At 34.8% G+C, this 19123-nt stretch overlaps 1 protein-coding gene across 7 annotated transcripts in view; it reads right to left on the reverse strand.

Moving 5' to 3' along the window:
• Positions 1-19123, reverse strand: part of CUL2 (cullin 2) — a 96591-nt gene that overhangs the window by 39902 nt on the left and 37566 nt on the right. For all 7 annotated transcript variants that reach the window (XM_029954145.1, XM_029954143.1, XM_029954144.1 and 4 more), the window contains 4 exons: positions 17868-17970; positions 14626-14720; positions 12185-12290; positions 6276-6358 (listed from right to left, as the gene is read on the reverse strand). In XM_029954145.1, the coding sequence (XP_029810005.1) occupies positions 6276-6358; positions 12185-12290; positions 14626-14720; positions 17868-17970 (387 nt within the window). The remainder of the gene's footprint in view (positions 1-6275; positions 6359-12184; positions 12291-14625; positions 14721-17867; positions 17971-19123) is intronic.

The following is a 19123-nucleotide window of genomic DNA, read 5'->3' on the forward strand; positions in this document are numbered from 1 at the left end:
AAACCTAAAACCAAGAATACCTAACAAGATTATCATTCAGAATTTAAGGAGAGATAAAGAGATTCCTAGACAAATAGAAGTTAAAGGAGTTTATCACCACTTAACCCGGCCTTGAAGAAATGTTTAAAGAGAGTTCATTAAGTGGAAAGAAAATAATAAAAGGTAATTAATTTCACAAGTAAAAACAAACATAGAGTTAATATATTAGATTGATTACTTATAAAACCAGTATGGAGGTTAAAATACAAAAGTATTATATCAACAAAAATCAGTCAAGAGATAAATTTAAAAAATTTTTTTAACATTTATTTTATTTTTGAGAGACAGAGAGACAGAGCATGAGTGGGGGAGGGGCAGAGAGAGAGGGAGACACAGAATCTGAAGCAGGCTCTAGGCTCTGAGTGGGACTCATGAACCGTGAGATCATGACCTGAGCCAAAGTTGGCGGCTTAACCAACTGAGCCACCCATGCGTCCCAAGCGATAAATGTAAAAGATGTAAAATATGCTATCATATAAGTAAAATATGGAGGGAGGGAGCAGAAATTTAATGATTTCAGAATGTATTCAAAATTGAGCAACCATCAACTTAAACACAGCCTGCTATACATATAAGATATATATGAACCCACTGGTAACCACAAATCAAACACCTATAGTAGATACACAAAAATTAAAGAGGACAGAATCCAAGTATAACACTAAAGCAAGCCATGAAACCACAAGGGAAGAGAGTGAGAAAAGAAAAGAACTACAAAAAAAATGAACAAAATAATATTTAATAAGTATATATTGATCAGTAATGACTTTAAATAATCATGAACTAAATATTCCACAAAATATTAGAAATGACCTTTTTGGGGGAGAAAAAACTAGGAATGACAGGATTTAACAAGGTGGCTAAATGTTAAGATTTATATATTAAGAGTGTTGTATTTCAATATGTTAAAACAAATACAGAAAACAAATACAATGGATAATTATACAGAACAAAGTTTTTCTAATAGTATCAGAAAATAACAAGCATTTGGAAATAAATCAAAGGGAGTGAAGAATCTTTATAGATATAGTTATAGAAACTTAGGAGACATTAAAGAAGGCATTAAAAATAGCAGCTATTTTCATGCATAGGAAGATTTAATAAAGATGTAAATTCCCTCCATATGAACTTATATATTCAGTTCCATTTCAATCATACAAAACATTTATTCTAGGCAACTTATAATCACCTTTAAAAAAGATGACCAGGATCAGCATAAAAAAAGTAAAGCCTTATGAAAAAGTAAAGAGCAAGAACATTTCTGGCTTATGGAGGGCAAGTCTATCTTACCAGATATCAAGATTTATGCTGTAATAATGAACACAGTGAGGTATGGGCCAAGAATAGACAAATAAATGGAACAGAAAAGAGCCCTGATATGGAGCCATACTTGTAGGAAAACAGAGGTATGATGTCGGAACAGAAAGTAGGAAGAATTTAAAAAAAAAAAAAAAAGGAGCAGGGTGCATTGGTGACTCAGTCGATTAAGCCTCCAACTCTTGGTTTTGGTGCTCAGGTCATGATCTCAGTTTGTTAGACCACGCCCAAGCTCAGGCAGCACAGACCCTGCTTGGGATTCTCTCTCTCCCTCTTTCTCTGCCCCCTCCTTACTCATGTTCTCTCTCTCTCTCTCTCTCTCAAAATAAGTAAACTTTTTTTTTAAAAAGGAGCTATAAAGTCAAACATTTTTTCCCATTTGTCACTTAAACTCTTGCCTTTGTTTACGACTATGCAACAGAAAAAGGATGCTAAAGTCATTATTGTTTTGCTGACGTATAATTTCAGAATAAATAAAAAGTTTTCCAATTCAACAAACATTAAGCATAAAGCTTTACTTCAGACTGCAATTGGCCAAATGATTCTCTTGGGGAAAAAGAAGTCTGCCATGTAAATGCTAAGGCAGCAATTCTGATCTGAGGAATCCATAAACCTTCCAAAAAGTATGTAAAGTTTTGTGTGCATATGCATATTGAGTATTTTTATGTGGGGAGGGTCTAAAGCTTTCATCATCTTCCTAAAGGAATATAAAGATTCCACAAAAAAATAAATAAATATAACCACTGTACTTAAATAAACAAATATTTAAGTACAGTCAAACTATTCTCAGTAGTTACTTATGAAGAAAGTTACAACTAAAAGGAAGAAAACAGGGATATTCACATGTTATGTGCCATTTAAACCTAAAAAAATTTTTCTAAATTTTGAAATAATTATAGTTTTACAGGAAGGTGCAGGAGGGGTCCTAGATATGTTCACCATATTTTCTCCAATAGTAACATCTTACATAACTATGGTACAATGTCAAGACCAGGAAATCAACATTCATACAACCCATAGACCTTAATTCAGATTTTGCCAGCTTTTACACATAATCATTTGTGTACATTTGTATTTATGTAATTCTATGCAATGTTATCACATACCTAGATTCATGTTACTACTACCATATCCAAGATATGTAACTACTGTATAACCATAAAGCAATCCCCTCATACTTATAGTCTCAAACCAACCACCAATCTATTAGTGCTAATTTTTAAGAATATATTACTAGGTATATAGTATTTGCAATACTTACGTAAACTCCCCAAATGTGTGTACATATGTATGTGTGTGTAATAGTATACAGTGTATTTATATGTATGTAGATATTTATATATGCACATCCATATAAACAAATGTACACACATATAATCTTAAATGCATAGAGAATTTTTTTTCAGAAAATACATTAAATCCTTAATAGTGATTTGCTTTAAATAACAGTACTGAAGGTATTAGGGGAAAAGTGATGGCCTTTTAATTTTTGTTAACTTTGTATACATTTTTAATTGTGTACAATCAACATATTTTATAATATTTTGTAGAATGACAATACTTGTGTAAGCTTTACAGTGGCCAGATTTGAGAAAACACTAGCTCACAGTAATGTTCTTTAGACACTTGTAGAAAATATCTAGGAACCCAGGGGTGAATTCAGGAAAGGAAACTGTGAATAAGTTGATAGGAAATAAAACTTGTAATATGCTCTGCTAAACTTACTCTAAGTTTAGTGGAGCTCTTTCTAAAAAGAGGTTGTAGGTACATATGATAAAATACCTCTCTCTGAGCAGCAATGGCCAGGGGGTGCAACTTGAACAAACTGTTCCTAAGAATATGTACTATATAAGAATACATAAAGGACCAGAGTGACTTAAATCCTAATTCTCATTCTGTCATGTACTAGTTATGTGACCTCAGTAAGCTGATTACCCTAGCAAGCCTCATTTTCCCCACTTGTAAAATGAGACTATGATAATATTCACCTTCACAACCTGTTACACGTTTCAGACAAGGTTATCAATGGGGAATACTTAACACAGCCACTTGTCCATGTAACAGAAGTTATGATATCTGGCCATATAATTTCAAACAACAACGGGTAAATAGATACAAAAGCAACATAGTGGAAAGATCCAAATTGGAAGCTTCTAGGCATGACTCTCTTTCCTTGCTATATCAAATTTAATAGTCATTTGTTTTTATTGAACGTTCAATTTATTTACTTATAAATAAAACAGATCACACAAAGTACTGTTTATTGAAAACACTAGAATAGTCAAAGCACTGTAAAACTAAAATGTATATAAAAGCTAAAATACTGGAACTGTGAATAAAAGAAATGTTCTGTGAATTAAAAAGACGGGCATAATGGATTTATAGTTGGTAAGTTGGAGATGGGGGCTGAAGAGAAAAAAAAGAAGATAGGGGCTAGAGTCAAATTAGTGTTCTTGGAATGCCACCACTGATGTCTTTGCTTGTAAAACAGTAATGGAAGTGGTACCAACATCCCAGGTTGTGAGGATTAATGGATAATGCCAGTAAAGCTTCCAGAACACCTCTTGGCACAGAGCTTCCATGTTTGGTTATTATTGCTGCTGCTGACACATAGCTCCCATATTTATTATTATTATTTACTAATTTATTATTTATTATTATAGAGAGCGAGAGAGAGCGAGCAGGGGAGAGGAGCAGAGAGGGAGAGAGAGAGAGAGAGAGAGAGAGAGAGAGAGAGAGAAAGAGACAGACAGAGAGAGAGAGAGAGACAGAGAGAGAGAGAATCCTAAACAGCCTCCATGCTTACCACAGAGCCTGACGTAGGGCTTGATCCCATGACTCTGGGCTTATGACCTGAGCCAAAAACACAAGTCAGATGCCCAAGTCAGACGCCCAACCAACTGAGCCACCCAGATGCCCCATTATTGTTATGATTATTAAGCCTTAGCTTTCTTAGCTGTGAAAGGTGAAAAACACCTTACCTAATAGAGTATACATGAAAAATAAATGATATGTTAAGTAGGGCATGTCAAATAATACTCTAATGTAAGCTGATTTTAACAACAAAACTAAGACCAGTTGGCCTAAAATATCTAATCCATGCATATTTTCCAGAATATCCTATACTTGCATTATTTTTCTTATACAGTTAGATTTTCTTTAACTTTTCATCAAATTCATTTTTAACAAGCTAATGATCACACTTAAGAAAATTTACTAGGTTGGGACAAACATTAAAAGAGACATTTCAGGGGCGCCTTGGTGGCTCAGTCAGTTAAGCCTCCGGCTTCGGCTCAGGTCAGATCTTACGTTCGTGGGTCCGAGCCCCACGTCAGGCTGTGTGCTGACAGGTAGCTCAGAGCCTAGAGCCTGCTTTCAGTTCTGTGTCTCCCTCTCTCTCTGCCTCTCCCCCTCTCATGCTCTGTCTCTCTCTGTATCAAAAATAAATAAAACATTAAAAAAAATTTTTTTAAATAAATAAATAAAATAAAATAAAAGAGACATTTCAGTGGCGCCTAGGTGGCTCAGTTGGTTAAGCGTCTGACTTCGGCTCTGGTCATGATCTCACGGTTCATGAGTTCAAGCCCCGCATCAGGCTCTGCGCTGTCAGCACAGAGCCTGCAACTTGCTTCAGATTCTGTGTCTCCTTCTCTCTCTCTGCCCCTCCCCCACTCGTGCTCTATGTCTCTCTCTCTCAAAAAAATAAACATTAAAAAAATTTAAAAGATTAAAATAAAAGACATTTTAAAAAACTACCTTTAGAAAATTTAACAATATTTTCAATAAACTTTCAATGTAAAATAACTGAATTCCAAGTCAAGAAAAAAATTATTTCATAGCAAAGTAAATTACATTAGAACCTATAAATATTGTTGGGAGTATTCTTTTAGTTAATTATAGTTTAGTAGAGAAAAGAGATAAAGAATTGTTCCACCCTACTGCTTTAGTATTGCCTTCTCTCTCCTCGCTATCTTTGGAAAAAATGGAGTCATTAAAAGGGTGAGTGACAGGTTTTTAAAACCAAGTTACTAACTGCTAACATCTACTTTCTACTGAGCATTAATATTAAATTTTAAATTATTCCATTACCCTCTTTTGTGGCTTTTTGTTTCTCTTTAGTTTTTTGTTCTTAAGCCCCTTATTTCCTACTAGAAGCCCACAGAAAGAACAATGCTTTCCTTTTTGTTCCCCCTCAAGTGAAAAAGTCCATACTTGGGTATTCCTAAAGAGAGCTTTTTCAAATGGAGTAGCCATTATCATCGCAGCTGCAATTCACTGGTCTAGATCATTCCTATAACACCAGTTCCAATAAACTGATACTTATCAGATACAGCTTCCCCAAAGCTGAAGTCTAATAAGAACATTTTAGGCCAGAATAGATGCAAGGATGTTCTATTCTGGACTCCACAGGTAAACTTATTTTGACTTCAATTCTATTCACATAGCAATTATGTGGAGTCCAAAACTCTGGGTCCTGAGTAGAGTGGGAAGCCATTTTCCCATACCTCACATTAGTAGGAAAGTTACTGATTTAACACTGGGGCTAAAAGGGAACCAACTACTTAGAAAAATCTGTTTTCTTAAATAGGCATGTTACCCTCATCAGGATTTAAACTGAGAGAACATGTTGAAACAATCAGCACTGCCCTGGAAAATCCAGGAGGGTACCAGGCTTGCAACAACAAATGACAGGTCCTTCCTTCAGGGATTGATTGATTTATTAAGTATATTGGACGAAAGACCAAAGACCTGCTAAAAAATATATAAAACAATTTAAAACTGCCGTTTAGATGGAAAATGAGGCTCATTTAGGTAAAACATGGCCTATGTCTAGTCAACACCCATGCAACCATACACTATTTGAAACCATTTCAAACAGCAAATTAGAACTGACTCAAGAAAAAAACATCAGTACTCACTTTTTTATTTCTCGGAGCAGCATTCGTATAAGGATGGTCTGAAGTGGTTCAACCATCAACTTCCTCCACATATCCAATGCTAGCTGCCAGGAAAAATAAAAATTATCAAGGCTGAATTACTTTTTAACATTTGTTAAAATGTTAAAAGACTTTTCAAAGTAAAAGTACTCTTTCAAGTATTTATAACCAATATTTCAAAATTCAAATGAAAATTGACTATACATAAAAAATAAATTTCTAATTTATTTATTTTTATTTTTTGGAAAGAACATACATGAAAGGGCAAGCAGGGGAGGGGCACAGGAAGAGGGAGAAAGAACCCGAAGCAGGCCCAGGCTCAGCAAGGAGCCAGAGGCAGGTCTCCATGCCACAACCACACGAACATGACCTCAGCCGAAATCAAGACTTTGGTGCTTAACCAACTGAGGCGCCCAGGCGCCCCTAAATTTCTAATTTAAAATGAAAATGACTATCACATTAGACTTGTACAACAAACAGGATTAAGGTTTTATCATTAACTGAAAATCTTAAAAAAATAACTGATCTGATTTTTACTGAATATAATTTATTAAATGTTAAATGCCCTGTATTATGGGAAGGCTAAGACTAACTGAAATAAAGGAATTATGTTAAAATGATTTGCTTGCTGGGATTTTTAAAATTATAAAACCTCTCATATAAACATAAAGAGAAGGTCAATTAAAAGAATAATAAAATAAAACATTCCTGGAGTCACCACCCAGCCACCCAGTGTAAGAAACACAACCTCCACATTCCCGCTGCTCCAAATGTCCTCCTTCGTTCCGCTCAAAGCTTACAACAACCCTGAATTTTGTGTTAAATCATTCCCTTGCTTTATAGTTCTACCAAATGTCTACATGTCCCCATAATATATATTTTTAATCTTAAATCCAGTATAGTCAACAGTGTTAGATTAGTTTCAGGTGTACACTCCAGTGATTCAACAATTCTATACATTATTCAGTACTCAAAGTAAGTGTACTCTTAATCTCCTTCACCTATTTCATCCATCCCCTACCTCTCTGGTAACCAGTTTGTTCTCTGTAGTTAGGAGTCTGTTTCCTGGCTTCTTTTTTTCTTCCCTCGTTTGTTTTGTTTCTCAAATTCCACTTATGAGTGAAATAATTTAGTATTTTTCTTTGTCTGTCTTATTTCATTTAGCTTGATACCCTCTAGATCCATCCATGTTGTTGCAAACGACAAGATTTCATTCTTTTTTATGGCTGAGTAGTACACACACACACACACACACACACACACACACACACACACACACACCCCAATTCATCCTTAACCATTCATCTATATTGGTGGAGCACTAGGGTTACTTCCATAATTAGACTATTGTAAATAATCCCACATATACATAGGGGTGCATATATCTTTCTGAATCTGTGTTTTTGTTTTCTTTGGGTAAATACCCAGTAGTGGAATTACTGGATCATATTTCTGTTTTTAATTTTTTGAGGAATATCCATTCTGTTTTCTGCAGTGGTTGCACCAACTTACATTCCCACCAACAGTGCTTGGGAATTCCCTTTTCTCTACATCCTCACCAACATTCACTCTATCTTGTCTTTTTGATACTAACCATTCTGACTGGTGTGAGGTGATAACTCATTGTGGTTTTGATTTTTTTCATCTCCCTAATGATTAGTGATTTGAGAATCTCTTCACGTGGCTGTTGGCCATTTGTAAGTATTCTTTGGAAAAAGATCTTTTCGGGTCCTCTGTCCATTTTTTAATTAAATTGGTGTTTTTGGTGCTGAGATGTATTAGATTCTTTATGTATTCTGGATATTAACCCTTATTAGATATTTAATTTGCAAATATTTTCTCCCATTCACTAGGTTGGCTGTTTGTTTTGCTGATGGTCTCCTTTGCTGTGCAAAAGATTTTCATTTTGGTGTAGTCCTGATAGTGTATATTGCCTTTGTGTCCCCTGCCTGAAGGAAACATCCACAAATATGCCGCTAAGGTTGCTGTCCAAGAGGTTAATGCCTGTGTTTTCTCTTATAAATTTTATGGTTTCAGGTCTCACGTTTAGATATTTAACTCATTTTGAGTTTATTTTTGTGTGTGGTGTAAGAAAGTGGCTGTTTTCATGCATCTGCACGTAGCTGTCCAGTTTTTACAACACCATATACTGAAGAGACTCTTTTCTCCACTGCATGTATATTCGTCTCGTCCGTCACAGATTAACTGACCGCAGAAGTGTGGGTTTGTATGCATGGGCTTTTTATCCTATTCCATTGATCTATGTGTATTTCTCTGTCAGAACCACACTGTTTTGATTACTACAGCTTTGCAATAAAGTTTGAAATCTGGAATTGTGATACAGTCAGTTTCGTTCTTTCTCAAGATTGCTTTGGCTATTCGAGGTTTTTTGTGGCTCCATACAAATTTTAGGATTATTAGTGAAAAGTGTTATTGATATTTTGATAGGGATTACAGTGAACCTATAGATTGTTTTGGTAACTCCTTGTAGTTTGGGTTTGTTTTTTTGTTTTTTTTTTTTTACATTTACTTATTTTTGAGAGAGAGCGAGAGACACAGCACAAACAGGGGAGAGACAGAAAGAGAGGGAGACATAGAATCCAAAGCAGGCTCCAGGCTCTGAGTTGTCAGAACAGAGCCCAACATGGGGCTCAATCCCACAAACCGTGAGATCGTGACCTAACGCTTAACTTACTGAGCCACTCAGGCACCCCTAACTCCTTGTGGTTTTAATTGGCATCTTCTTGAGTGAGGCTGGGCATCTTTTTATATTTTTATTGTATGTCTTAGTTTTTTTCTCTGAAATGCCCATTTATCTCTTTTGCCCATTATTCCATTAATATTTACCTTGTTCTTATTAAAAACTAGCAGTTCTTAAATACTGTAGAAGTTAATCCCTTGAGAGTTTTATATACAGCAGTTTGTCATAGTTTTGTGATTTAACTTTTGAGTTCCTTTAGTGTGCTTAGTAAAAATACATTATATTTTGGGGCACCTGGATGGCTCTATCAGTTAAGTGTCTGACTCGATTTCAGCTCAGGTCATGATCTCAGTTTTGTGGTTTGAGCCCCATGTCAGGCTCTGTGTTGACAGTGTGGAGCCTGCTTGGGATTCTGTCTCCTTGTCTCTCTGTCCCTCCCCTACTCATGCTGACTCTGTCTCTCTCAAAATAAATAAATAAATGTAAAATTTTTAAAAAATACATTATATTTTAGTGTCTCAATTTTATCAATCTTTTCCTTTATTGTTTGTATTTTTCGTGTCTTTTAAAAACTTCTCTACCCTAATGTCAGGGATATGTGTGCTCTTATATTGCCTTCTAAAAGCTTTTATGTTTTGCCTTCCATATTTAAATTCCAATATATTTTTCCCATAGAGAGTCCAAATTATTCCAGTATCAAAAATTGATTGCTCTCCTGTTTCCAACTTAATTGCATCTATACAGCCATTGGTCTGGGTTTAGCTTCTCTATTCTGTTTCCCTGGGGTAACTTTATTCTGATCAATTGGTAATTCCATTTCAAATAAGTAAAAGCATTTGCCTTCCCAAAAGGAACATTCTTCAAGTTTTCCCTTATTTTTGCCTTTTTAAATAGCACCAACAGGAAAAAAAAGAAGGTGATACAAAAGAAAATGGGATCATATAGCTGTGTTGGGAGAGAAAACTATGTCTTTTGAAAGCAAGCTGGTGAGGCTATCAAAATTCAGGATGCTTTGACTTCCAGGTACCCACTCTATGATAATTTCTGTTCATGTACAAAGAGATATATACAAAAATGCCAATTCTCTGAGTGTGAGGTTTGTGTCTACTTTGTTTACTACTGCATTCCTAGCATACAGAAAAGTGTCTTGCACCTAGAGGGGTTTAAAAAATATTTGATAAATGAACAATGATATTCAGAGCAGTATTTGCAACAAGAACTGTAAACTAAGGAGAATAGCTTAATAAGTGAAAAATAAATTATTCTATATCCCTATTATAGAATATTGAGCTCTCACAAAAATAAACTTATATGAAAAGAACTCCTAGACACATTAACCAAAAAAAAAAAAAAAAAAACAGGCAAGAAATACAAGTTGCAACACATATGGTATGACATCATTTCAGTATATATCATATGATTCCATTCATGTTTAAAATACAAAACTAAACTGTTACATGTATATGTATAAATACTTACATGCAAATGTGCAAGTAAATTTCAGGAAAGACATAAACCAAATGGTTTATGGTGATTTCCTCTGGGAGGAGTGAGCTTGACAATGTTGGTGATAAGGGATCATCATGAAAATATTCATGTATAATCCTACTAACTAAAACAACTACTGTTAAGATTTTGGTATTTCCAACTAATCCATTGCTATCCATCCTTTTTCCCCTGCAGTTTTATTCCTATTAAACATACAATGTGTCCACATTTTTTCATAAAATATTTCCCCTTTATTAAAGTTTCTATGAACTATTTTCTATTACTAATTCATCTCTTTGCCTTTCTAACAAAATCATACTATACATATTCTTCTTTGTATGTTTTTTTTACTACTGGATATTAAACATTTAAATTGTCTACCCACTAGTCACCCTTATTAACAATGATTGTAAAGAATACTTCTAAACATTTAAACTTTTTTCCATATTTATCATTTTCACAGTATAGATTACTAGACATGGGATTACCTAATTAACAAATATTGAACATTTTAAAGTCTGAGAGACAATGACAGATTTCTTTCTAAAATGACTATTCTAATAAAATTTCTCCTCATGCTGCACCTTAGCTGTTTATTTCTTTCATTAACATCCATCACAATTTAACATTAATTTCTGTACTTATTTGGTACTGCTTCCCCCTGAGGACATGGACCTTCTGTCTGTTCATCATTGTATCCCCAGCGTCTGGTTACTCAACAAATATGTATTACATAAAATAAACCAACACTGTACTAGAGTATTTCTCTCACAGTGCAGGTATGCTTTATGAAATTTCCCACATTTAAATTTGCACTGTACCTCAAAATTCTGAAGGAATTAATTGACCTGCACAATGCAATGTTTCAGTCTTAATTTCTTTAATTACTTTTTAAAGTTAAAATAAATTTGTTATGAGGCACCTGGGTAGCTCAGCTGGTTGAACGTCTGTACTCTTGCTATGGGTATAGGTCATGATTCCAGGGCTGTACGATCAAGCCCCACATGAGGCTCTGTGTGAGTGTGGAGCCTGCTAAATATTCTCTCTCTCCCCTCTCTCTTTGCCCTTCTGCCGCTCGTGCAGGCACATGCATGCACTCCCTCTCTCTCAAAATAAATAAACTTAAAAAAATAAATTTCTTGGATCCATAAATCTGTATTTCCTCTCAAGTCCATGACCTTTGCACTTTAACTACAAGAGTCTCAAGATTTTAAAAATATATTTTATGAGCGTTTTTTCACATAGTGGAACTATTAACCCTGTCATTTATTCATCTATCATTAATTATTAAAATAATACTAATCACACCTCTCTGTTCTCAACTATATGAAGATTTTAGGAAACATTTAGGATATTTTAAAACTCAAGAATTTTGGGGGTGCCTGAGTGGCTCAGTCAGTTAAGCAACCAACTCTTGAGGTCTGCTCAAGTTGCGATCTCATGGTTCATGGGTTCGAGCCCCATGTCAAACTCAGCACTGACAGCACAGAGCCTGCTGTGAGAGCTTCTGGATTCCCTTTTCCTCTATTTCTGCCCCTCCCTTGCTTGTTCTCTCTCTCAAAACTAAATAAACTTTTTAAAAAAATCTCAATCATTTTAAGGTAGTCTACACAGTATCTCTGAAAAAAGGACAGTGAATGAAATTACCTCAATATATATAAAAACACTCTTATGCTTGACAGTCATTTAAAGAATTTCCTACCTCTCCTATTTCCATAAGTGGTTCATTCATATCTACACCACCGTACCCATACTGAAGGTCAGCTTCTGTCAATTTATTCTTTTTAATAAATTGGGTGTTGAGATACCTGAAAAACAAATATAATGTCCTTATTAAAATAAGTAGGAAAACAAACGATTTGCAATCTGCAATTGTACAGTGTACTATGGAATAACCTGGAGGTACAGGCAGGTTCGGTAAAAATACTCCTCTGAAACGTTTAAACCACCTGGGATACACAAATATCTTGGTGGCTAGCAATATATAGGTTGTAGCTAAAACCAGAAGTAATTGAGATCATCCTGGAAAAATGCAAACTAAGATAAGAGATGAGAATAAAATCTACCTAAGTGACTAAAAGAGTGGATTTAGGTAGGATGAGACTAAGGTAGAATGAAGAAGTTGAATGGGTTTAATTTGATCTAGGTTTGTATTAGCACTAATTTTTTTCAGCTGAATAACCCTGAACAAAGTCATTTAACCTCCATGAGCCTAGTCTCTTCAGATGCAAATTTGGAGACACAAACTACCTCATATGGTTTATACAAACACACATTTGTGTATATATAATATATATTGAACAAAAGCTCACTAAAATTACCAATTTATTATTAATATTACCATTAATTTAAATAGTACCAAATTAATTAATTTGGTAAACAGAGAATGCAGATATAGGAGAACCTGGAACTCTAAGAAACAAATAGAAAACCAACTTAGATCTACTAAAACGTCTCAGTTCAGGAGGTCCCACTGCACACATCATACTGCACCGGCGCACAGTCTTAAATACTCGTCTCATGTTACCTATATACCAGTGGTCCAAGCTTCTCAGCAATGGCAAAGCATGCATGTGCTCTCACTTTTACCCTCAAAATTCCTGTAGTCCTCCTAATTTTAAGAATTCTCCTTGAGAATTCTATTTATGACTATCTCACTTTGCGGGGTGAGGGGAAAAAAACCTGATGAAATGTCAGAGTGTTTAATGTATGGCAAACACTGTTTTATAAATGCCAAACCACAGGAAATCTTGTGCTTGTCAGCAATTGCTGGCTTCTGATTTTATTACACTTGGCTCTTCTAAGAAGAAATAAAAGCTAATGGCTATTGAAATAAGCTCCAGTTCCTGACAGAAGCAACTCACAGTAAGTAAACACCAGTGTTGTTACAAAAACCTACAGGAACGTGAACCAGTGACAAAGGACAAACACGCCAGAGAACCCAGCCCTGGCCTCAGTGTGGTACTCCAGCAATGCATAGTGTAACTGTACTGATGATGTTTGGAGAATCAGCTTCACTCCTCGGTTTCTCTCCAATGAGAAACTGAGGCAGAGGACCACCTCAGCCCATGCCACAATGCAGATGCCAAAATTATCACTGCCTTATCAGAGGCCACAAGATTTTAAGAGCAGACACCCTCATTCCAAGGGCAAAAATCCCAGTTGGCTTAATGCCACTATTCCTTATTTATCCACCATTCTTCAATAGGTCTCCGCCACATGTCCCCCAAAAGTTATTTTCACTGTCTACGTGAATAGGTTAGAGTAGATCAGTGGGGAGTACCACAGTAACATGCAGGGATGACAGTTAACACCAAAGATCTACGCAGGAGACGAGGTAGAGAAAGGAGGAGGGAAGTTCAGAGAGGGGAATGTGGAAATAATTTCTTGTTCAGAGGGGCGCTGGGTGGTTCAGCTGATGAAGTGTCCACCTTCAGTTCAGGTCATAATCTCGCGGTTTGTGAGTTTGAGCCCCGCATCAGGCTATGTGCTCACAGCTCAGAGCTTGGAGCCTGCTTAAGATTCTATGTCTCCATCTCTCTCTGTCCCTCCCCTGCTCATAGTCTCTCTCTCAAAAACAAACAAACATTAAAAAAAAATTAGTCATTCAAAGAAAGGAAGAAAAGCAATCCAGGTACATACAGCATAAAGAAAGAAAAATGTGAGAGATCATAGGGCATTACCACACTGTAGGTAATTCAATATGCCTAAAGGAGAGTTTAGAACTTCAAGAGAAAAACTGCTGAGTGCTTTGACAGAGAAGTGTTTCCATGAATCATCAATACTGAACCCTGGAGTCCAAAAAGAGCATCCTGGCAGGGAACATGGGCTTGGACTTACTCTGCTAAGCTTCATCCAAGCTGAAGTTCCACTTTGGAACTCTTGTCAAGATTTAGCACACAGAATGACGGAATTAAATACAGTTTTAGTTTTCAGAGAATAACTTTCCACACACCGCCTGGCTCCCAAATCCCTTGGTGACCCATCCTGCACCTTCCCCATAGCAGACACAGTCCATACAGCAGGGAACATTTTAGTTCTGTTCATTTCCATGGGTAACAGGTAGTTCAAAAACCAAAACTCCCTCAATTACTGAATGCAGGCAATACTGTTTAGATTGTCACGAGTTCAAAGCATACTTACCTATATAAGCAGTCCATATAGTCTGCGCCTTTGCTATACTCCTCCCAATACCTATGATACATAACAAGTACTTGCTCTTCAGACTCCAGAACTCTCTATATAAAGAAAACATATATTTTAACTTGAAAGCACTAATCATTTTCAATTGTAAGCTATGAAATGTATCAAAAATTAATGTTCTAAAATGACATAGTTCTATTATAAATTACATATACAAATTACATCCTAATTTAACTACTTTTAAGAACACTGCAATGATCGGGGAGGGGGGAATGTCTTAGATACGAAAATAAAGCATCCATGTTAAAGAGTAAACTGTTTCGTTCTCTGAAAGAACAAAATGTAATGGTGAGAAGCTGTCTTTGGGCTAGAATATTATATGAAGATCAGTTTAAAATAGGATGTAAGTCTACTGCCATGGATCTGTGGGCTTCTTCAAATCCCTCAGTTTGGGTCATCCTGCTAGTTACATAAGTATATTATCACTCTGAATTACTCACTTACGTGAATAAGGCTATAAAAATTGACACCTTTTCTATATTCCCAAAATAAGCTTTTTTGCATTTACTTAATAGAAATCTATTATTTTTTGAAAAATGAGAGTCAAACATTAAGTTTGACATCTAATTTTTAAAAGAAACCTCTTGTAACAATAAAAATGCATAGAATTAATATTCAAAAGGTCCTAGGTTCTTTTATCTCAGTTCTTTTATGAACTGTCCATATGACTTTAAACAAGTCGACCTCAATTTGCATCTAATTAATTCTCTGATGAAATGCTACACTTTTAACCTTGTGATTTTAATAACTAAGGCTCAAGAAACAGAAATAACCTACAAATAGTTTTTTGCCTATAATATTAATAAATAAATTTAAAATAACAACTGCTATTAATAATGCTAGGGAAAAGAGCACCCTTAGAGACTGCCACTGCTGGCTGAATAAATATGACAAAAATTTGTTACTGAACATCAAAACAATAAAAAATGTTCATGACCTAAGACTCAATAATTCTATGTCTAAAATTTATACTATAAAAACTCAGCTGCACAAAAATAATTTAGCTACAAGAATATTCACAGAAACATTGCTTATAAAAACAAATTATATATATTATAAATAACCCATATGTCCAGCAGTATGAGAATATTTAAACAAATCATAGTACCTCCACACAACGAAAACTTTAAAATCATTGCCAGGATCATAAAAGTTCATTTAATGACAAAGAAAGAGACTTATAATATTATTAAAATCAAGAAGCAGATTATAAAGTGTATATGATTCAGTTTTCTAATAAAAAATAAGACAAAATAAAGCAAAAATATGCAAAAGACAAATATCAAATTATATATATACTAATATATGCCCAAATAAATGTATTTAAGTATAGATAATAAAAATATTCACAGTAGCTCATTCTGGAGGTATAAGTGATGTTTGTGTGATGATTTTCCTGTTTTTGCTTATCAGAATGTTCTAAATTATCTAAAATGGCAATGCAATACTTTAGTAACTTAAAAAGTTCCCTCCCCCAATAAATCAAATTTTCTTCTCACAAGTGAAACTGCTTCAAATCTGTTGGTTATGTTAATAATTTACTTTGTCATCAATAAATCAGCCAACGTCTCTTTTGACACAGGATCCGAGAAAACATATGGTGCACAATTATATAAGTAATCTAAACTTCCCTAAAATTATTTCACAGTATCATTTTTAAATACAACTACACCAATATTAATTTCCAAGGTTTTTTAAAGTTTATTTATTTATTCTGAGAGAGACAGCAGGGGAGGGGCAGGGGGAGGGGCAGAGAGAGGGGGAGAGAGAATCCCAAGCAGGCTCTGTGCTGATAGCCCCATGCAGGGCTCGATTCTGCAAAAGGTGAAATCATGACCTGAGCCAAAACCAAGAGTCAGATGTTTAAACAACTGAGCCACCCAGGCGCCCCTCCTAGTTTTAATAATTGTACCACTGCTGTACAAGATGTTAACCTTAAGAAACTGGTAAAAAGGATATATGAATTCTGTATTATTTTTGCAACTTTTTTCTAAGTCTGAAAAGTATTTCAACATAACCATTTAAAGACATGAAAACCATGCTAATATATAAATCTGCAAAATCTGTGTCTTACACAGGTAACAATCAAGGTATAACCAAAGTTCACTAGATTACCATGGCAGAATTTTAAAACTAACTTAACATACTAAACATTATAAGAACAATTTAAAGTATGTTATTAAAAGTGCTTTTTATCAACTAACAAATGCACATATTAGAACACTAAAATGCGTCTGCCATATACAATAAAACGTAGAGCTTTACCTTTAAAGGTTTTAAGGGAAACATCACATGATCAATTATGCTCTGGGGTTATCACCACTTTAAAACATATCTGCACCTAGGCATGCCCAAGGTTAGACACATTATTACATAGTGTTGTTTTCTCTCCATTTTAAAGATAAAGAAATGGGGCACCTAGGCGGTTCAGTCAGTTAAGACTCTGATATCAGCTCAGGTCATGATCTCATGGTATGTAAGAGCTCCGAGTTGATGTCTGCTTGGGAGTCGCTCTCAATCTCCTTCTCTCTCTTTCTCTCTCTCTCTCTCTCTCGCTCTCAAAATAAACTTTAAGAGAAAAGACAAACTTAAATTTCAATCCATAAGGTAGATTAAGTGAGTTGCCCATGGTCACACAGCTAATAAAAGGTAGAGTTCAGTTGACAGCCCGAACACTGCAAATCCTTTGTTCATACAAAGATCAAATGTGTCACGCTGCCCTTATATATGACATATTAACAAAATAACTGGTCACAGGGAAAGCTTCTATCAGGCTTTTTAATTTATGTAGGACTTTATGTAGGACATGAAGAGACAGCTAAAAGGTTGAAAATAGAGACTTGCCAAGAGATGGGAAGAGCAAGTAAAAACTTGGTTCTACTAAACACCATCCAAAGGACATAGAAACAAATTTTAAAGTTGAGCAAACCTTGATTTGAAACCCCACTCTTTCCATTACTAATTATATACAATCTTGAATAACTAAACTTGATATCTTTAGAGAATCTAACAACATAATGCTTAACTCATAGATCTTAAATATATATAATCAGAAAAATGTTATTTAGGAAACAAAGCAAATAACCTTAATCTGATATAAGTTCTGCACTGGAAAACAGCAAACTAGTCAAATAACTACCCAGCTACAAACATATTTATATCATGTATGTATCGCTCCTTACCTTGTGCAAATGCCGTACGTGATTTTCCAAAAAAATCTTAGTTTCTGTATAAAGTCTTTCTCCAAGGGGTTCAGGATAGGCCACGCATAAAGCATAGATATCTCTAGTTAAATTGTTAAAGTTTTCATATTCATTAGAGATAGTATTTTAAAACAAAAGATTAAATCAGGTTTGCCATTAGAAGTGAAATATCATTTCAGCCAATTTAGGATTAAACAGATAAAGAAAGTAAAATACATAGCCATGCTTACTTTAAAAAGCACTGTAAGAGTTACTCATTACCTCATTCAACAAATATTTCTTGAGAAATATTAGACAGCATTGTAAGAAAAACAGTTCTTCTCAAAGAGATTTAAATGCAGAGTGGGTTCTGGGAAATCAAGTTACCCAGGAACCTATAAAATAAGGTTTATGTAAGAATGGACAGAAACATAGTATCAACAAAGGGCTACAGAATATCATAAGCAGATATGTATAAGCAATTCTGAGGAAAAAAAGTTACAATTACTCATTTGATACTTTCCTACGTCAAAGTACTCATCAAAATACACTACAACCTATACACTATTCTTCAGCATTTATTCCATTAGAATTGTAAAATGAATAGTAATATCAATTAATAAGTTTTTGAATACCAACTAAGTACCTTGCTAAGTATCACAAATGGTAGATATATACTGTGGCAGCCAGTTTTTAATCAAAAGACAGAGAAAATGGTATCTGATTGAGACTAACTTTACTAGCCAATGTTCTTGACCAAGCCTCTTAACCTTTTCTGCATTGCTATTTCCTCATCTCTAAGGTAAGGATAATGAACCCCCTCTTGATATATATCTCTTACAGAATCTTTGTAAGACCCAAATAAGCTCATGAATGTTAACAGTGCTTCATAAACTATGCATTACTGACCAGATGTTTAAGATAAAGCACTCATGAAGCAATCTGGGAAATCCTAATTAAAAATGTAGATAAAAACTGAAAATAAGGTTAATTATTTGGGATGGAGTCAAGTATTTAATATACTTTTATAATATTATAAATACATTTAATATACCTAAACAAGGATTAGGAAATACTCCAAAATAAAAATTTGTGCTTAAAAATATACAGGTGGGGGGGCACCTGCCTGGCTCAATTAGAAGAGCAGGTGGATCTTGATCTCAGGGTTGTGAGTTCAAGCCCCACGTTATTACTAAAAAAAAAAAAAAAAAAACTTAAATTTTCATTATAAAAAAAATACAGAGGTAGGATGCAGG

The sequence above is a fragment of the Suricata suricatta genome, chromosome 10 (assembly GCF_006229205.1).
Source record: "Suricata suricatta isolate VVHF042 chromosome 10, meerkat_22Aug2017_6uvM2_HiC, whole genome shotgun sequence".
Lineage (NCBI taxonomy): Eukaryota > Metazoa > Chordata > Mammalia > Carnivora > Herpestidae > Suricata > Suricata suricatta.